The sequence below is a fragment of the Haliotis rubra genome, unplaced genomic scaffold, assembly GCF_003918875.1.
Source record: "Haliotis rubra isolate DU_JTF1 unplaced genomic scaffold, ASM391887v1 Scf4, whole genome shotgun sequence".
NCBI classification, from domain to species: Eukaryota; Metazoa; Mollusca; class Gastropoda; order Lepetellida; family Haliotidae; genus Haliotis; species Haliotis rubra.
This window is the reverse complement of record NW_025767079.1, coordinates 2,836,194-2,858,765: the sequence shown is the minus strand read 5'-3', so window position 1 is coordinate 2,858,765 and position 22,572 is coordinate 2,836,194. Positions and strand designations below refer to the sequence as shown.

The 22,572-nt window shown below is 38.6% G+C and overlaps 1 protein-coding gene across 1 annotated transcript in view; it reads right to left on the bottom strand.

Annotated features, from left to right (window-relative positions):
* Window positions 1-7,057: 7,057 nt before the first annotated feature.
* LOC124287047 overlaps window positions 7,058-22,572 on the bottom strand; it is a 77,287-nt gene continuing 61,772 nt past the window's right edge. The window contains 7 exon segments of the mRNA XM_046723514.1: window positions 7,058-9,832; window positions 9,834-11,006; window positions 11,694-11,814; window positions 13,236-13,373; window positions 17,368-17,557; window positions 21,481-21,661; window positions 21,664-22,217. Of these exon segments, the coding sequence (XP_046579470.1) occupies window positions 9,023-9,832; window positions 9,834-11,006; window positions 11,694-11,814; window positions 13,236-13,373; window positions 17,368-17,557; window positions 21,481-21,661; window positions 21,664-21,831 (2,781 nt within the window). The 5' untranslated portion in view covers window positions 21,832-22,217 and the 3' untranslated portion in view covers window positions 7,058-9,022.

Below are 22,572 nucleotides of genomic sequence, written 5' to 3'. Positions count from 1 at the left end.
TCGGGAGGTCAGGCTACCTGAATTGGTTGACACATGTCATCGTATCCCATTTGGGTAGATCAATGCTCATGCTGTTGACCAGTGGATTGTCTGGTCCGGACTCGATTATTTACAGACAGAAACCATATTACTGGAATATTACTGAGTGCGGCGTTACACAACAAACCAAACCTTCTGAATTTGGGGTGAATAATTAAAGACACCCATGAAACGTTTCCAAAACCTATAGCAGTATTTTACGTACGCTTCGCAAGGCTGCTCGATCACGTTTGATATCCGTTTAAAAATATTTGATCCACGCAACGACTGCAGCTTAAGATTACCGGCAGCTGTGCAACGACTGCAGCTTCAGATTACCTGCAGCTGTGCAACGACTGCAACATCAGATTATCGGCAATTGAATTTACAAATTAAATCAATAGTTGGATTTGTTTTGTGTTGGTTCGGTGATGGCGTGGGGTGCGTTTCGTATTCCTGCCATTTGGAACTCAACACAGTTCCTGGGACACTGAGTGTTCAATGTTATCATCAGGATATTCAGGATACCGCCGTCGTATCACATTTTGATAACTATCCCATTGCCAGTCGTTAAATATACAACGATGACAACACTTGACCTCGTTGTTCTGCAGCCGTCATCGACCTTTTGCAGAAATCCATAAAATGATGAGGAATTTGGTTTTTAAAGCAAATACAACATAAATAAAAATACATAAAAAGTGAGTGGTGCTTTCACCTGATTAATGCTCATGTGTATTTAAATCCCGGTTCATGCTATAATAATAAAATATTTATTAAAAGGTGAGGTTCCTCCATTTTGCATCTCTTGTGATGAAATAATCCTGTTTGACCATATTGATTTTTCCATCACTACTTTTAATGCTACCTTTTACGTAAATGTATGATAATCTAGATCTTTTACAGTTTTTGCCAACAGATTTTAGTCTTAAAATGTATTATTTATGTATGACTTGTTCTAGTCACCGAAATATGGCTGAAATATTGCAGTCGTGACTTAACTTTTAACTCACTCACGCTTCTCTTCCACATTGGGACACAACAAAATACCATCAGATCCAAATATCATGCGCACTTTTGAAAATCACGAAGTACTAGAGAACATTTCTGGCCAAGATCATATGGCCTGCAAATTGGCAGGGATTGGGAACACATTTGGCAGTCAACTCCTTCTATATTCTGGGTTCACCTCAAGTGACCTATTACGTTGGGTTGGCGTCAGGACATCAGGGCGACACATGTGCCACACTCAAACTCAATTTCGCCAATTTCAAACGAGCTGAATGCCCTGTTTTGAGTGAGTGAGTATGGTTTTATGCTGTTTTTAACATTATTCCAGCAATATCATGGCAGGGGATACCAGAATTGGGCTTCACACATTATACCAGTGTATGAAATAAGCCAAAAACCCAGCCAGACAACAGGGCTGGTAACTTCAAACTGTTACCAGCCCAAAATGGATTTAACCAGACCAGACACCAAGATATGGTGGATTTACTCAGATGTATGGAATATCTAAAAAATTACCAGACCATCGGGCTGGCTAGCTGTAAATTTAGACCGTCCGTCAGAAATCTAGCCCGTCGGGGGCGGTCGGACGGAACTTATTTCATTCACTGATTATACCCATGAGGGGAATCGAACCCAGGTCATCGGCGCGAGTGAACGTTTTAACCACCAGGCTGCCCCATCGCCCCTGAACACCCTGATGAACACAAGGACACTGACAAGGGGGACAACTCCAAATAACCGTGCCAAACGGATGTCCCCATTACATGTTGAAACGAGTGTTTTATAATGAATACACAAGGCAAAAGATACAATAAAATATCGTGAAAAAAACACAGAACAGACCACAACTGTTTTGTTTATTGGATTTACTGATTGTCTGCAAGGAGGTATACAGTCTATCAACTTTGCACACTGTACACTGATCAAACTCAACACTTGCCGATCGGCAAAAGCCACCAAAGCAATTAATAAAATATATTTCTCAGTTATAAAGCATTAATTCAAGCCCCGTGTCCTGGGACGCATCTTTGGTTTGCAATGAAACATGATGGATGAAACTAACAAAGGGGTCATGTCAAAAGTTCTAAAGCCATTTTTCACGAAATATTGGCATTTTAATGAAATTTGTATGAAAATGTCATACATCGACACCATGTGAAGCTTAAGTTAAAAAAAAAGGCTGACAGAACTTTTGACAGTGTCCCTTAGCTTTAAGCCACCAAATAGCTTTCACAGGATTAAGCCCTTCTGGGGTATTGTTAATGGATTAAAGGAAAAAGCTAGCACCAGCATGCACTGGTTCAAATTCACAATTATCAATCAGAATTCAGTTTATTGGTTTTTATCTGAAATTACTCAATAAGACAGGAAAGATATCAATTTTGAAAATGACAAGAGGCTAACACCAAATAAGGCTTAGATAGTTCTTTTAACTTATGGAAAAACATCAACATCCATTTTGGCACTGAAGATGTGTGATGTCTTTGATAATGTTCTGAAACTGTACTTGAAACATAAAATGTGCATCACCATCATCATCATCATCATCATCATCATCATCATCATCATCATACCATCCTTTTTTCTGCTGAATCAATTAAAAATTTGTTCGAAATTAAACTAGAACACTACAAGAAGTTTAATCAGAAACAAATTGCAGCAACTTCCTTTCATAATACTAAGACGTCATAGAGAGATTTTTGAGAAATTCTAAAAATTCTATAAAAATGTTATTGATTTTTCAGCATTTCTTTCCTGCAGTGAAAATATAAAAATTTATTTTCACAAGATTCAAATTTCTAATTTTTAATCATGAATGAACAAGAAAGACATCCATCCACACAAAGGACTTCAATGCCAAAATGTCAGTATGATCAACATCCTCTTGCTTCTGGTTCCAAGACAGAACCACTGTAAATTTTTCATGGTTAAGAGTAGAGATCTACACTACGCAACAAAAATAAATGACAGATAAAACTGGTGATAACATAATGATATATATGTGTGAGACAGCGAGTTGAGTGAACATACAACCTAAGGCTAAACAGATACACCTTTTCACATACACATATCTACAGCTGCAAGTTACGGACACAAGGAGGTTTCGGTATTTGTCTTCACAACCATTCGACTTTGATACAAATATTTATCAAATCACAAGATTTGTGATTTTTTCCAAACATTTTTGGGTTAAAAACTCACTATACCAAACTATATATAAACACTACAGCCATGATGAGAGGGATGCTTAATTTGTGGAATTTTCAACAATTTAAAATTAACAACTTAATAAAACAACCGTGCTTACAATAAGACAAGTTTCTGAGCATGAATTGACCGATCGTCATAATGTTCAGGACAGAAAATACTGTATGCCTCACGCTGTCAAGAGCTCAGAATAGGTTAACTTCAGTTTAACTGGGCTTGGCTTCACAAAGCAATCTTAGCACAAAGACAACAGTAACCCCAACACTTAAACAGTCTTTAATCATAGTACTGAGATCATTTTGTGAAAAGAGGCCAAGGACCAGTTCCACAAAGTAATCACAGCCCTACGGCTGTTGTAAGTCTGTGTTCATACCATCATCTTAGTAGTAAGATAACTTTGTGATCAGGGCTCAGGGACCTTCCACAAAGTAATCAGCTCTACGACTGTCGTAAGTCTGTGTTCATACGATCATCTTAGTAGTAAGATAACTTTGTGATCTGGGCTCAGGGACCTTCCACAAAGTAATCACAGCTCTATGACGTAAGTTTGTGTTAAAATACTGGTCTTACGATCGCTTAAGCACTACGATTACTTAGTGGATCAGGGCCCAGGGACCAATTCCACAAAGTAATCACATCCCTACGATAGTCATAAGTCTGTGTTGAAAGATTGCTCTTATGATTGTCTTAGCGGTACAATTACTTTGTAATCAAGGCCCAGGGTCCAGTTCCACAAAGTAATTACAGCCCTATGACTGTTGTAAGTCTGTGTTCATACAATCATCTTAGTAGTACGATAACTTTGTAATCAGGGTCCAGTTCCACAAAGTGATTACAGCCCTATGACTGTTGTAAGTCTGTGTTGAAAGATTGCTCTTACGATCGTCTTAGCGGTACAATCAATTTGTAATCAGGGTCCAGGGTCCAGTTCCACAAAGCTATACGACTAACTGTAGCCTATGTTTTACCATGGCAATTGCACATCTCAGTGCAAAGATCAAGCTATTGAAGGGGCCCCAACCAACATGAGGCACCTTGACCAGTGTATGAAATAAGCCAAAAACCCAGCCAGACATCAGGGCTGGTAACTTTAAAATGTTACCAGCCCCAAATGGACTCAACCAGACCAGACACCAAGATATGGTGAATTTACTCAGATGTATGGAATATCTAAAAAATTACCAGACCATCGGGCTGGCTGGCTGTAAATTTAGACCGTCAGAAATCTAGCCCGTCTCGGGCAGTTGGACGGGACTTATTTCATACACTGCCTTTACTCCTTTCAATCAGAGAGGGGACATCAAAACTTAGTCGACTTTAAGGTAATGGGGAAAAATAGCTGCAGTTTGCCCATCTTATTACATGTTGTACTCATATTTCCAAACCCTACCACTTGATCCTGCCCTTCGATCCAGCCCTTAACAAAAAGAACCTTGCAACAGGACATGTTGTAAGTTGATTTCTCGATAAATATCAAACTTACAATATGTTTCAACAAAATAAGAACCAAAGATTCAAGAAAAAATGAAATACAAAATAATATTTTCATCAGTCTATTTTGGTCAAGAATTTGCGTTTTACAATTTTCAAGAAATCTAAAAAATAAACATTTTACAGTGTATGTTGGAAAACAACTAAAAAATGTATTTTGTTATCAAAAAAGAGAAAATACAACATTCATTTGGTTATCAAATGAATTCAAGCAAAATCGAGCAGGACTGCTCAATTCAGGAACTGTTAGTATTACAATTAAAAAAACCATCAACAATCCATAACTGGGATTAAAATAAACAAAAAGATTCAAATTAAACAAATTAAGCATGCCTCTTAATTGCACATTCATCTTCATTCTCATTAATTTAAATAATCATAAATAATCAAGACATTGATTTAAATCAAAGTGATCATGTTGAAGGCAGTATTACGACTGGGAATCCCTTCAGTCCAAAATAACCTCGAGCCAAAGCTACAAATATTAGTAAAAACTGCTCAAAATTTCAACCATGTACTGAAAAATACATGTTAAGATAACGCAGGAGCATCATCGTCACCAGTAGCCCGTCCCAGGGTATTTTGGCAGCTGTGGATACTTATCCCAGTCTCATAGTCAACACTGTGAAAGGAACCAAAACATGGTCAGCCATTTTCATAAACATATATATCAAGATAACCAACAATTTAAAGCCAAGGCATCATGCATATCATAAGCATTTTGAAATCCACGTGACAAAACAGTTTTCAAGTCAAAAGTAAATGCTTCAAGACTTTCCAGGTCAGATTTTGGTATACATTTCAAAATTAAATATTTGAACTGTTCATTCTTCTTGGTAATGGAACACATACAACTCACTTGTGTTACCGTAATCAATGTAGTTAGTGTACATGTTTTCAACCAAGTCGGATGACTGCGGGTAATTAACAAGATTTGCTCATACCAACACACTATTACTTTTATCCATTGATGGCTTAACTTGAACCTTCACTGACAAAGGCAAAATATCTTGAAATGATAAAATTACTATGCAAAAGCTCAGATGGCGAGTGGCAGGTTTATCTGAGGTGAAACGTATTTACTCTTAAGTAAACATAACCAAGCAAATTAAGGTTAACAAAGAACATAATTCTGCTGTAGACACATTTAAAAATGGAGGATACACCTAAATAAAAAATGTCACATTTTCTTTCAGCAACTGATAATTTAGTCCATCTTCCATATCATATGATCAGTTTGTGATCTGAGCTGAAAAAATATATATACGAGACTTAGATATAAACTGAGATGCAGAAGAATGCGATATTTTTCGACTTCAAACATTTTATTCTACTTTTGTTTAATACCAACTCAATTCTAATGCAAAAAGAATGCTATAACAGCTTAGAAATAGGACAGATTCTGGACGAGGGTAGTAGGTTGTAGGGTGTCATGGCGCTTGTATTTCAGGATGTGGTTATTTGCTTATGTACTCTAACTTCATTGACTACGGTACCATGTAAACATTATTGTCTTGTATAGAAAAACAAAACATCTGTGGTTGCCATGGTGAACTTGCATTTGGAAGATCAATGACATGAGCAGAGATGGAAAAAACGAACAAAATAAGATCTTATCTCAGCTATAGATCAATATCACAAGGTTCCATCTTTCGTCTTAAAAAAACATTGAAAAAAGTTCAATCTACAAAGTCTTTGGTATCGTCTATTAAATACATTCACACAGAGCCTTTACACAATTCTGTGCAACATTTAAGTCTCTATCACCACAAGTGCATTATACTGTATATGAAACCATGCAAGTTTAATAAATGATATGTAGTGACTATCAAATGAAAAAAGAAGTTGTGGGTGTAGTTACTGTAGAAGCTGAATTAAAATTTCTTCTGAGTAGTGACCATGCTTGGTTAATACAGGCAAATTCACTTCACCAAGAATTGACAAAAATCATTCACCTTTTATGGTATCACAAATACAGGGTTATACTCATATTTTTCAAAAAATTCAATTTCAACATTCTTCACTGATATAAAATAAAGTTTAGATTGGACATTAGGAGCATGCAAATTGTTGAAAAATGATTTTTATCAACATCTTTTCAACATCTAGCACTATGGCACAAACATTAAATAATAAATACATTTTCAGCTTTTCAATGTAGTTATCTCCCCTTAACCAGGCTTATGGCTACCTCAGTCTTTGTGATATATTAATTCTTTGCAAGCACTGAATATTCATATTTACAAACTCTTCAGAATAAATATACCAGCATTTAAAATACTTTTACATTAATTTGTAGACATCAGTACAAATCTAAATCCACAGACTGTTCTGCACTTCCAGCGATTTATTTCGCATAGTTTCAATGCAAATGATATCAAACGTGTTTCATGGGGAATAGTGATATGTTTCAATTTGCCATTAAGAAATAAGACAGGTCTTTGGTGAATTGACATCAAAATCTATGAAAAAATAACAATACTTACAACAACAAAAAGATTCAACAGGATCGTATGGTATTAGTTGGGACTCATTGTTGTACGACATACAAACAGACAGTACCCTCTCAAACTGGGATCTTATTAAAAATTACAACATAATAGGAGATCCTACAAAGCATGAATATTAACACCGTACAAAATAGAAAGTTATTATCTGCAAAATAATTTCACAGGTATGTGATTTTTCAATCTTTCCGAGCTGACAAACATTTGAATTGAAATAGTACACATTTGCTTCTTGTAAATGTTTTGTTGCAATTGTTTCACTTTGGCCAAAATAAATTGATTACCACATTTTCATACCCAGCACTAAAGCATGCAGCTCATATCAGTTTGTCCTAGATGAAGGAAAACTCTTAGCATTTTGCATTTAATTTAATTTAAATACACTGTATACCAAGTCATATAAAACGCTGATGAAGTTTTGAAATATGTGAGATGTAATAAATGCCTCAGACTACGATTTTGATTTTTCTCTTCTAAAATGTAATAATTAATTGATAAATTAATAATTAAATTATTGTGGCCTTATTGACACATATTATAATTACTAGTACACCTTACAAATGTATCTGTACATAACACCACATCTAAAATATGCGTCCCGGGAAATGTTTACAAATGTCAGTTTGAAGCTGCAGATACCTTCATACAAAAGAGTAGAAAAAGATCATCGTCTACGTCTGAAACTACGAACGTGAACTACATCTAGATACCATAAGCTGAATCCCAACTAATATCCACCATCATTTCTTAAACAACAGCTGACAGCACAGACAGCAATCAATGAGATTTGGCTTTCTTTCGATCATTATGGAATACTGTTTCGAGTTAGTGTCATAAATATAATTTATTTGTAATAATCATAAAATTTACGGCATAATTTTGGGTTCTCCAACCCACAAACAACTCTAACAATATTTAATACATACGTTGAAACACTGGGACAAAGTTTTGAAAACATTTTGGTTGACAATGGAAAAATGACCAATGACAATATACAACAATGAATGAACACACTGTTTAAAAATACAGTCTCATTTCCTCCATCGGGCAGCTGGGAGGGATTTTTGTCAAGAATTATTTTGATTTTTAAACACAGCCATATATATATATATATATCCTGTCAGGTTTCAAATGCATCCTGACGTTTAGTGTATCTCCAAACAGTCAGGTGACTATATGCAAATATTCGCAAATACGGAGAATACATCTGGCAGTCAAGAAATACCAGTTCGTGTACTCATGAAAATCCTCGTTTTCATTATCCAGCATGCCTGGTTTGGCAATACTGAAGGAATATTATCATTGTGATGGGCAAAAGAAGGGTTTACAGTCATGGGATTAAACCCAGTCTTCAGGAAGTGCTTCACCAACTGAGCCAATCAACATCCATGTACAAAGAGCACGGTTCTCTTCTCTACCAATAGTTTTCAGATACAGAATATCGATGTCTGCAAAAATATGCTTAGTGAGCAATTTTGGTAAGGCCTATACTTTCAGTGATGCAAAAAGGTTCTGATTTACAATGAGGATTTTCTGAGTTCACTTACAAGCACATTTGCAAAGTTTACTCGTTAGACACCTTGTGTCCCTCTCCTAATACTACATCAAGCTGTATCGATGAGCGTTGCCTTAACTCTCCACATTGTTTCCCAAGTCTGCAGTGGGTTGTGTACCCTTTCCCCAAGTTTTCCGTTGGATTTAGATATATGTTTGAAATTGCCCCCCTCAGCCCCCGTGATTGTCAAACAAAATATAACACTCCTGAAAATGGTCACACTGCCACAATTTCAGACATTTTTTAACATTTTCTGCAAAACTGGGCACTTCTTATTCAATGTTTGTGGGTCGTCGCCCTCATTCATAGTGTCTGTTTCATTCCTGACTAGGTGACCACTCTCGTCTCCCCCTGAACCCCCCACCATCCCTTGAGGCCATGACACTCCCAGCATGCCGTTGGCCATCTGACCAATGGGCACATGTGGCTGTAAAGGGTTTGACACAGAGCTCAATTCTGGCTGACCGATCGTAGCACTAGATACTGTTAGACTAACACCTTCTTCTGTAACCTCTGCCTGCCGAGAGGCTTTGGGGCCTGAGGCTCCTTCGACAGACGAGGAGTCCGGAGGGCGTTTCAGGCCAGAGTTCATGGGTGGCAAGTTTGGAGTGTCGGAAGCAACACTGCCTTTTGAACTAAAATGCTGCAAAGATGTAGATTCTTCAGGGAAATTGTCGCGCTGCACATTTGTATCTTCTTCCTCATTCACGATTTCATTTCTCCTGGCGATAGCGTAAAGTTCGGCCTCATTCCGGACAATCCACTGATTCTTGGCCACAGATATGATTTCAACCTCCTGATCACCAAAGAGGAGGAAATTTTTCTCATACTTAGGTTTTGAGGTCTGGCTGGCCTCTTCGGGGACTTTTTCACAAGATTTCACTTTTTCAGAGGATTTCGGTTTTTCAACAACTTTTTCAGGCAAGTTTTCCACAACCTTTTCGATAACTTTGTCAGTTATTTTTTCTTTCATAATTTTCTCTACTTTCTTTTCTTTGGTTTTCAACACTTCAGGACATCTCAAGTCTTTATGAGCTGCCGATAAATCTAATGGAGCACCTGCAGAGCCGTCGCCCCGGGATACTTTCCATCGTTGTTGCAACTGCAGTTGGTGTCCCGGGCATTCGCCAGCCAGCAGCTGCAGCTGCTGCCGCCGCTGGGAAGGGGAAGTAACCCATCATCACATTAGGTGGTGAAACTGTTGGGAAGCGAGTAACTGGAGCTGCCATTGCACCCGTTCCAAGACCGCGGTCAGGGAGATTGTAGTCATAAAGCACTGAACCGAACTTGTCATACTGAACTGCAGAGTATGCACTCGCCATTGTACCATTGGATGGGACTCGGGGCAAAGTGGGTGTTCTGGTTGTGTTCGGACGACTGGGATGAGAGGGATCAGATTTCTTTTCATGAGATTTAGGACGTCCATTCGGACTAGCAGAAGTCTTTCTGGGCGATGTCTTTGGTGATAGCTTAGAAGCTGGAGGTACAATTCCAGCACTTGAGACAGCAGCAGCTAAAGGAGACATGTCAGATCCGGGAGAGATAGCAGCCAGATCACTGGTTCGGGACAAGCTCATCAAAGTCTCGGCAATGTTAGCAGGACTTAGACTTGAGGAATTGGGAGTGGCTGATCCAGATGGTATCTCCTCCTTGATCTTTTCCACGGGTGTCTCCTCATCCTTGACCTCCTCTTTACTACCGTGGGACACCAGTCCAGCCTGAACTTGAGCAAGTTTGGAGATAATGGCCTGAAGACTTGGCTGGCTCTCCAGCTTGCCCTTCCCAGCTCTCGAGAAGCATCTACGTGTTTGACAGTTGTGTCTGGGGCATCTGATACCTCTTCCACAGCACCTGGTGGAGTTTCTGAACATGCCTTGTTTTTCTCTGGAGACACCTCTTTCACCTTCTGAGACATAACTGATGCTGAGGGCCCGTTACTGGATGCAGCAGAAGAGACAGTAGGGGAGACTTGTGATCTGGGAGTTGTCTCCCCTGGGTGACTGTCGTCTGTGGCTGTCAAGGAGGTCGTAGGGAGAACAGGTCTTCTCTGGAGACAGAAAAGTTGAAACTGATGGGCGTCCTGGACTCTCGCTCTTCACATCCTTGGATGTGATGACAGCTGGAGGGAAGCTGCTCGTGGAGGGTATCCCTGGCATCTGGACCATTAGTCTCTGCATGGTCTCTGTGTCCACCGAGATGTCTTCTGCGAGAGATGTCTGAAACCACGACAGGCATATGTAAATGCCATTTATCATAGCAACACAAAATATTGTTTACACGCTTTATTCCATCGTCTGCAATATCCTACTTATAGCATGGTGGTAATTGATTCTGGGCCAGCAAATTTGGAATCTTCAAAGGGAACAAACAGAAAAGTTGCTGTACTTTGTTGCTTATTCAATGAACAATTTAAATCAGGATTTACCAGAAGGGAGAGTGAGTGAGTTTGGTTTTACGCTGCTAGTAGCAATATTCTAGCAATATCATGGCGGGGAATACCAAAATACCTTCACCCATTGTGCCCATGTGGGGAATTAAACCCGGGTCTTTGGCGTGATGAGCGAAAGCTTTAACCACTAGGCCACCCCAGTACCTGATTCTACCCAGGCACCCCCTGCAGGGAGGTATCTAGAGCTGGGTTCGAAATATCCGATTCATAACTGCTTTTACATGACCTGGCAAAAACTATCTAGATTGTAAAACAATCTGATCACAAACACACTCAAGTTGGCTGAAGCCTTATCTTAACACAAATAGGTATCAAGTCAAAAGGAATACATGCATAGTCAGAAAGAAATGCAAACATCAGTGACTTGCAGTATCATCAAACTATAGATCACATGACTAACCAGAACCCACGACGGATACATGAGTAACTCGTCCCAGCCTCCGTAACTACTCACATCTCCATCATCATAGTTGTCGTAGCCTCGGCGGTGGAGGATGGCCTTATCGCGGATGATACGGTTGATAGAGCTAATGCTAGGAATGTTTTTCTCAGTGCAGATGCCATCAGCAATCAGTCTGGAAAGACAAACGTCAAAAACAAGTTGTAATGTTCTTTATGAGTGAGTGAGTGAGTGAGTGAGTGAGTGAGTGAGTGAGTGAGTGAGTGAGTGAGTGAGTGAGTGAGTGAGTGAGTGAGTGAGTGAGTGAGTGAGTGAGTGAGACTGACTGACTGACTGACTGACTGACTGAATTTGGTTTTACGCCGCTTTTAGCAATATTCCAGCAACATCACGGCGGGGACACCAGAAATGGGCTTCACAAATTGTACCCATGTGGGGATTCGAACCCGGGTCTTCGGCCTGACGAGCCAATGCTTTAACCACTGGGCTACCCCACCGCCCCAGTGAGTGAGAGAGAGAGAGAGAGTGACTGAGTTTAGTTTAAAGCAGCTTTTAGCAATATTCCAGCAATATCATGCTGGACACCAGAAATGGGCTTAACACATTGTACCCATGTGGGGAATCGAATCCCCGACTTCAGCTCGATGAGCGAATGCTTTAACCACTAGGCTACCCCAGCGCCCCTTGGTACTCAGTGAATGGGTGAGATGGGTTTAAGACACCAATATATGGGCTTCACATATATTATCAATGTTGAAACAAACCTGGGCCTTTGGTGTGACAAGCAAACACCTCAACCACTGGGTTTTCCCATGAGTGCGTGATGTTTAATGTCACAATCAGCAACATTCAAGCTAAACTTTCGATCGGGCAAACAAGTGACCAGAACATGAATAAGGATTGGTTGGCTGGTTTGTTGTGTAACGCACTCAGTAATATTCGATCTATATGGTAGCGGTCTGTAAATAATCGACAGACAATCCAGTGATCAACAGCATGAGCATTGATCTATGCAATTGGGATACGATGACATGTGTCAACCAAGTCAGCGAGCCTGACCACCCGATCCCGTCAGTCGCCTCTTACGACAAGCATGGGTTACTGAAGACCAATTCTAACCCGGATCTTCAAGAGTACATGAACAAAGACTCAAAGACCCAGTTGCACACTATTGAGAAAAGGAGTAGGAGTGTGGTGTGTGTGTGTGGGGATGGGTTGTGTGGGGGTGATTGGGTGTGTGTGTGGGGGGTGATGTACACACACACCCCTACCTCTCTCTCTCTCTCTCTGGATCCGCGTATGGGACATGCAGTGAGCCAAGACACAGGGTCTGACCATCTGATCTGTGATAGGTATTTAGATTTCAAATCATGGCACAGAGGAATCCCAGTAATGCCAAGCACAGTTAACAGACTCACTTTTGTGTGGAAGCTGCAGTGGCTGAGCGGGTTAGGCAGCTGACTGTGTGCTGGCGATTAGTTGCCTGGCTTTGAGGGTGTGGGTTCGAATCCCAGATTGACTCAACCCAACAAAAGTACTAGAATCTGTACTTTACTAAGAAAGTGTAATCCCAAATATAACATATGTTAGACTCACTTTTGTCGTATTTCCCATGCAAACATTTGTGGGTTTTCTGCCTTGTACTGGCGAACTCGGCTCACAACGTCAGGTGTAGTCACTTTCGGTTTGCTGCCCCCGATCTGTCCAGGGTTGATGCTTCCAGTCTTTCGGTATCTGAAACATGATAAGTAACGAAATATTTAGTCATTTAATATTCTTTCCACAATTTCCAAATTCAATTTCTCATAGAACAGCTTTCTATACCAAAAGTGGACTGAACATCTGAGTGTTCTTCTGTTTCTGCTTAATTATCATATTGTGCCAAATGATTTTCCATCCATGTGTGCCTACATGACATCCTGAACCTGAGAAAGCGATAAAGTTAGTAGAAACATGTCTTACCAGTTTTACGAGTTTGTAAACATTAAATTAATCTATGGAGAAAAATTTGCTGCTCCTGCAAAGTGACCCAGCTTGCATATTCATTGGACTGCGACACCAATTTTAACAGACTTGTTTGTTGCATATACAACACATTTACGTCACAACTGTTTTTACAAATATTCAAAATAGGTTTTCTTTAAAACTAATTTTAATTCTACCTTTGTCAAAAATTAAATAACATATTACCATTGAGCAAGCTAACTATCAACTGAAAAATATTTTCACGCACCAATTATTTTCTACACTATTTTGTCTCTTTTATCTCTCCAAAAACTGATTATGAAATAACTAATTAAACTGGTCTGGAGTGGTTAATGTGAAACGCAACCAGTAGTCAGTCTTGATTTAACAGATTAAGTCTATGATCTATGCATTAAAATGCGTCTTTTTGCCTAAAAGCAGACATTAAAAATGTTAAATTTGGTGCGACTGAAAATTGCATTTGTGTTTTGAACTGAAGGGATATTTCCATCACGCTTCACGCTCATGAAAAGCTGTCTAGACATTTAATTCTCCCTTTTATCAATGATTAACACAATAGTTGGGGACATAATGTATTACATCACGGCATTCCAGCACGGACGCCCTTCTACACATAGCTGAGGTTGTCAATCATGTATGTGGGAAGGTGATTGGGCATGACAGAGTTGTCTCCCTTCAACCAGCCACGCCATCAGGGAAGACAACACTGGTCATGTTTGTTTGTTGTTTAATGCCACACTATACTCAGTGTCAACCAAGTCAGTGAGCCTGACCACCCGATCCCATTAGTCACCTCTTACGACAAGCATGGATTGCTGAAGACCAATTCTAACCGGGATCTTCACAGATCACATTAGTCATATCTATAGGCCATTTTTGGCTTGTTGTTTATGCAGTATTTGTTGATCTTTAAAAAAACAACTCCTCTAAATTTTCACAACCCTTGTAAAAATAGTTCTGTGTAACCCTGACATGGCCAGAATCATAATTGATGAACTTCTTCTTTCAAATAGTCGCACTTCTGTGTCTATTCAGTTAACCTCATTAACATCACATAGCTATCAACATACCACTTAAAGGGGGATAATGCCTGCGTCAAATGACATGCCCAGCTAGTTTTAATCAGGTCAAGCAAACAAGCTCATATCAGGATATATCAACCTAAAACAACTCCACTTATCATAGAGAAACAGAACTTCCTTATCAAACAAGGCATGAGATCATACTTTTAAAGATCATTTAAATACTATGGTGTTCCAGACATATATTGAAAGAAACAAATAAATGATCACAGGAACATTGAAGCGCTCCTTTAATATTTCCAGTTTTCATCACCAGCTTTGTATAGAGCTGTGGTGATGAAAGCTGCAAAATAATAAAAGAATGTTTGAAGTTTAATGTGATCCTTTATTTGTTTCTCTCAGTATATTTACCTGCTGTTTCACAATAGTCAACACTGAAATACCAACACGAATACCACAGACCCTAACCGTCATACAAAAATGTTAAACAGAATGTCTCCATCACTTGTAAATACATTAAATACATACAGATACATAAATCCCATTTACGTCTCACAATGCATGACGATGCATGTCGAAACTTATTTGAAAATATTGTCCACAACTGTCAAGTATAATATTATTCCAAGCCTTCATTCAAGTGACCTGTATATAAGATATTTCAACAATACTGACAGATAACTAGGACCATAAACTATTCAGGGATTGTCGGGATTCAACTTATCCAGGGAAATGAAAACAACCCCCTGTCCCCTCACCCCCCTATTTGGCCTTTAGCACTAACACACTTTTAAAACCTTGTCAACTGAAATCATATTTCATTTAAAACTACATACAAACCATACTAATTTCAAGCACAACATATTGATCTAAAACATATACTGAATGCTTACAAATCATGTTTGCATTCCGCATCAGATATTTCCTAAAAAATTCCATTTGAAGCTCAACAATAATTGAGTACTGAAACTGAAAACTAATTCAGTTTTACTTTTTCACGTGTTAACATGAACACGATGAGAGGACAACACATTTTCCCATAATGATATTCCACTTTTGTTTGATAATAGAACAATAGCACCCCACAGACAATACGGGTTTCCAATCCCACTAATACCTAAATCCTGTTGCTAATTCCACAACTAATAAGCCAATTTGTCGCTGACTTGACATGACTAGAGCATGCTGGGAAGGTGCCTAGGGGGCCAGAGCCTGGATAGCTTCATGCTAGTTGAACTCTGGTTTGACCTGACAATGACCTAGGTTACTGTAAGAGGCCGTGGTTGGGACCATGGCGAGATTAGATAAACAGTTTATCGCTATTGTAAACCTGACCTGCATCACTGGAGCCTATGCAACACATGCTAATCGGTGCCAAATTTCTACCGCAGCCTGGCTGCTTCTTGGTATTTTCCAGCTGATGAAATATGTATTTGCGATTTGTGAAACATTACAAAATGAGAGCAGATCTATTTTGGTAAATCGCTTTGAATCTAAAACACACTAATGATGTCTATAAATATATTCTCAAATTGATTTACTCAGCATCTTAGAATATATTCTACAAATGACAACCAAAAGAGACACTGGCTTTAAAATACATTTGTTACATGAATATATTACAATTTTTATATTAAAGTCACAATCTCCCAGTAGTTACTTGAACAAGTAAACATGTCATCTCCAGTCATTTAAATAAAATTTATAAATATATTTTAAATATATATATGTTTGAATGATCCCAAAAGATTGACATTTGAATTATTTCAGCGCAACCAGAGGCCCAGATAAGCTGTGTATCCGGGTAAAATATGCATAGAAAATTTCCAATTACGCATTAAAAAAATAATTGTTGCGTACCAATTACGCATTTAAAATGTTAGATACGCAAAATGTTTAAAACAAATGCGTACGGAATATATTTATAAAAATTGCTTGCGTAATGAAAAAGACATCGATTGCTATCAAGTTGTACTGTCAGTATAGGATGAGTGATTTTTATGCAATAATTTCCATTATATTAAAGTTGGTTTTGATTAGGTATGACATAAGGCAGAACATACCTGCTTAGTAAACTTACTCAATGACATATACTTAGGTGAGTAAAATGACTGAAATACGCACATATTTGAAAGCAGTGGGTAACGGAAAATGAAATACCCACTCAACATTCATAATACCCACTCCCAAAAAATACAGTGGGTACAGTACCCACATGAGCTAAATCTTATCTGGAGCTCTGAGCGCAACTATAATGATATGCTATGAAATGAAAGTAACTACTGTATTATCTTAATTATATTGGATAAATCTTCCATGATTAAATACAGAAGTTATTTTCAAAGCTAAGATTGGTCTTGACATCTCGTGCGATGACTAACACAGCATAGAACTTGATTATGGAATACTTCAAAATATTGACTAAAGTACTTAGAAATTAACTTTACCTTCAAATAAATTGCATAATGTCAACATGTTCACATATTTATGAAACTATTTGGCTCACTGGTTTAAATAATGTGCTTCTCAAACATTAAGGATATCAAACAAAATGCAGAAACAAAACAACACACTATCTGTCTTGCTTCATTGATTAAAATATTTTTCTTACTCAGACTGATACCATTTTCTGACTAGTGAAACCAGCATATTTTTATCCATGTTATCTCATGGACTCATAAAATATTTCCAAGCTGTTCACCTGTGATTGTCAGACTCACCGATTTAGAATCTTGCTGACACAACCATGGGACACTTGCAACTGGCGACTAATCTCGCAGGGACGAATCCCTTGCAGCGCTAGTTGAAGGATCTGAACGCGAAGATGGTCGGGCAGGGGGCGGCCATTTGTAAATTCGCGGCCATATTGGTTGACGTTGTGACCACCTGCATCAAACATGGATTTCCCTTCTAAATCACATGAAAAAGGAAATAAGAATTATCCTCCTGTATTGAAAAAAACATGTTCAGCAATGTTGTTAATGCATGGGATAAAAAATGACTACATGTATATACATTGTACATCACTGTCATCGCAGGCTCTAAATAATCATGTGTCCAGAACCAGTGATGGCAATTTTTACAGACCAACGATCACCATGGCTGGTCTTCCCGCTCATGACAGACAGAAGAGCACCATCTCACTACAAGCATTAGAGTGCCGTCTTATGGCAAGCATTAGAGTGCCGTCTTATGGCAAGCATTAGAGTGCCGTCTTACGACAAGCATTAGAGCGCCGTCTTACGACAAGCATTAGAGTGCCATCTTATGACAAGCATTAGAGTGCCATCTTATGGCAAGCATTAGAGTGCCATCTTATGGCAAGCATTAGAGTGCCATCTTATGACAAGCATTAGAGTGCCGTCTTACGACAAGCATTAGAGTGCCATCTTATGACAAGCATTAGAGTGCCGTCTTATGGCAAGCATTAGAGTGCCGTCTTATGGCAAGCATTAGAGTGCCGTCTTACGACAAGCATTAGAGCCGCCTTCTTACGACAAGCATTAGAGTGCCGTCTTACGACAAGCATTAGAGTGCCATCTTATGGCAAGCATTAGAGTGCCGTCTTACGACAAGCAGTAGAGCGCCATCTTATGACAAGCATTAGAGCGCCGTCTTACGACAAGCATTAGAGTGCCATCTTATGACAAGCATTAGAGTGCCGTCTTACGACAAGCATTAGAGTGCCATCTTACGACAAGCATTAGAACGCCATCTTACGACAAGCAGTAGAGCGCCATCTTATGACAAGCAAAGCAACAGAACACTGGTAAGCATAATTTAGCATTGTTCCAATCAGGGTATACATAGTAATACACAATTACCTTTTTCCAATATCAACATTAATATTTGAAGCATAGGATTATGTCAGTTTGCACTAGCATATAGTAAAATATCACAAGCAATCACAACAAATTAACTGAGTAAGGATGTTGGGTTTTAAGTCGTCTTTAGCAATATTTCAGTCATATCACAGGAGACAGGAGAAAGGGGCTTCACACATTGTACCCATGTAGGACTTCGAACCCAGACCTTCAGTGCGACCAGCAAACACTTCAACCAAGAGGCTACCCTACTGCTGCTAAAACATATTAAGACCCCATCAGATAATATGTTGAGGTTCCTCCTAAATGTAGTTATAATGTGTGTATCATAATGTATGAGTCAAAAGTTTAACATTGTCAAAATGGTGCTCAACAAGCTTAATGCTTGGAAACATTTAACCCATTAAATATATGGTAAGAAAAGTGTTGCAGCTTAAACAAGATTATCATGCAATCCGATACAAAATAGAATTTTTTTAAATCACTTTCATTGTCGATTAAAAAGTGATAAAAAACCGAACTTCCACTTTCTTTGCATGCATTTTTCATACTAAAGATTCAGACAGCTGACCTACTTTTAAGATATGGAAGAGGGCACATTCGGATTTTATGTACATTAGCATGTCATTAACATTAGTCATTAGATTTTCATCCCCAACTGTCTATGGAAGAATATCATTACAAATACTTTCCAAAAAGACTGTCACTTTTTATCTCGAAAAATTACATTTAAAAATGTTTAAATTGCATTTGATTTTTCTGGAATTCATCAAACACCCATCAAGTATAGTCACATCATTCTGTAGCTCACCTACAGTTATTTCTGGCATATTTGCAGAAATGGGCAAAACATTTTCTAACCTGGTCACTAATGCATGCATTTTTAGAATTTGAAACAAAATAATATTAGCTTTATGGGCCCAGAAATTAAACAAAACATGTCCACAATTCAAAGAATCTAGATCAACATTAAATGAAGAAACAATAAAGGAAGATACAGATAAATTACTCCCATATAATTCTGTAAAATGCATACTAAATGCATATTGAATTTCATGATTATACTTGCAAACATTGCCAAGTAATTGCAAAATGATCATGTGTAATTATCACTGTTTTAAATTTTGGGTACAATGAATATCCATACAATATTTACCAATTAAATATCAACCCTCTCCCAGTATGCTATCCCTGCTGAAAATATTTTTGCAATGAAATACCATATTTATAGTATTAAGAACACTCTCCTCGCAAGCTAATCCTGTCCCCAAAAGTTCTAATTTGCAATACCGTATATACATCAATTAGCACCTCCTTCCAATAAGCAACCCCAGCCCAAAATATTACTGTTTTGCAATTCCATATTCTTAGCATTAATTACCCTCTTCAATTAAGCTTCTTCCTCCCAAAATATTGTTTTGCAATACCATATTCAAACCATTAAGCACCCTCTGCCAATAAGTCAGACATGGGTACATGATTTCGATGAAAACAGTTTAGATTCATCAAGGTTTGAACTATGTTTTATAACAACTTAAGCGTCACTGAAACAAATTTAAATCATTGTGTTTAGATTAATAAAGCACCCATATTTCTCAATTTTCTGACCACCTGAGGCACGTATTACAGAGTATATGGTACATAAAAAGATGTTAAGGCCAAAAATACACACTGGTGTCACAGGTTACAAAAGAGTGAGTGAGTGAGTGAATTAGTTTTAGGCCGCACTCAGCAATATTCCAGCTATATGGCGGCAGTCTGTAAATAATCGAGTCTGGACCAGACAATCTAGTGATCAACAGCATGAACATCGGTCTGTTGAATTGAGAACCGATGACATGTGTCAACCAAGTCAGCAAGCCTGACCACCCGATCCCGTAGGCTCCTCTTACGACAAGCATGGGTTACTGAAGATCAATTCTAACCGGGACCTTAGGTTACAAAGACCGAAGAGATATGGTTGGTAGGCAGAGTTTGTTTGTTTTTATACATAAATAGCTTGATGTTAAGTTAGCTACGATGTGCTTTTTGAATTTGTAGGTTTGCTTCTTTGTTTATTGTTTAACGCCACACTGAACGCAATTTTCCTCTTATATGAAGGCAGTTTGAAAATAATTGAGCCTGGATCAGACAATCCAGTGATTGATGTCATTTACACAATTGAGATGTGATGATGTGTGTCAACCAAGTCAGTGAGCCTGACCCCCCTGATCCCGTTAGTCACCAATTCTAATTCATGACCAATTCTAACCCAGATATTCACAGGTATGAATTTGTATGTAAAAGCTACAGCAATGCAGAAAATCTGAAGGAATTTTGAATTCAAATAATGGTTTTGTTGATAGCTGTTTACACCTGTGCCAAAATTAATTGGGCTGCACCTCCAAACAATGGGTCAGTCAGGTTACCTGAAACACGAGTACTTGTTGTTTTCCACAAAATTTGTTTTGATTATCATAATTATCATTTTTGATGGTTATTGAGTAAAAACCTGTTATGACCAAAGGATAAGGAAATAAAAAATAAATTAAGCAATCATAATCATTTCATTGTCAATATTATTCAGTGTCAAATCCTCAACTCTAACCAGAAATCCCTACTTAATGTGTGAGAAAGTGATTCAGACCATAACGTTGGAAGGGTAGCCTTGTGGTTAAAGCATTGAAATATGCCAAAACCGGGTTTGATTCCAAGGATGGGCAGTGTGTGTCAATCTGCAAGTAGGACACATATCTAACTCACATCAAACAGACGCTAAAACTCAGCTAATTCCCACCACTACCTTCGTTTCTTAATGGCAGTAAGCAATATATCGCTTTACTGAGGTAGATATGGTTTGGGTCAGGCAAGCAAGTGTTTGATAGCAAGAGCAATGCTTCACACTATTCTGGCAATGCCCACCATCAGCTGAACACACATTTTGTCCAACTAATCCACATTCTGTTAACTCTCCCGAATAGCGATGATGCTGGTGACCTATTCTCCCGAAGACACAAAGATTGCACACACCTGAATGTCGGATCCTCCCATCCCCCTTCTTCTTCATCATATCTTCCAGTTCTTCATCAGTAAAGAGGTTATCATCGAATTCCATGCTATCATCAGATGCCGTGTCTGCAGTTGTCTCCCCTGTCTCAGTCGTACTCTTCCCCCGGGGACGCTCCCGTTCGGGAAACGCCATCCCGCCCAACTGGTTCCCTCATCCGCTTGTTCTGCTAGTCTTGCTGTCACATCAACTGCATTCAACATCTGCTGATGCTGTTGTAGCAACATCGTCTGTTGTAGAAAGTGTAGATAGGGCTGTGGAATCACCAGTGGAGTACCTGGCACTATTTGCCCACTTCCGTTCTGCTGAATCATGGATGGCGATAATTCTTTGGATTTTTCTCCCTCCCCATCAGGTGATTTTAATTCTTTTGGCGATTCGACACGACTGCTGTTACCTAAATTATCAGGTGAAACTGTTCCAACGACGCCATCTTGGTTCACAATAGGCGCGCATTCCCCTCGTCATTGCTCTCTCCGTTCCCCTTTCCTGTGAGAGAGTTACCTCCCTTTTCATGACTCTCCTGTGTCTCAAGTTCCTGTTTAATCTGCATTGTTTGTGCTTCTGCCGGCATAGTCCATCACCATAGCATAGCTATATACGAGTTGCTACGTCACATTGTAAACTCTGCCCTCACAAACCATGCATTTTGTCGCTCACAGGGACGTGTAAAATGATGACATTTGATTGTGTTCCACGTCTGAAAAAAATAAAAGAAACATAATTTCAAAATTCAATGGGACACACAATATAAACTAAATCAGGGAATTATGTTCATGAATGTGAAAACTTGCAACTTGGATATATTCTCTCAATTAAACAGAAGAATAGACTTTCTCACGAAAATGACATGAAATAAATCTGTTGTGTCATTTTTCCTGCAATATAATAAGAAATGTAAATAAAAAACCACCACTATTCAATAATACTTTACCAATAACAATTCAAATTTTACAGTTTTCCAAAACAGGTTTACTTTACAAATGACATTCAGATAGTTACACTTCAAATAATTGTAGAATCAGGAGTCGCAGAATCCATTACAAAACACAAAT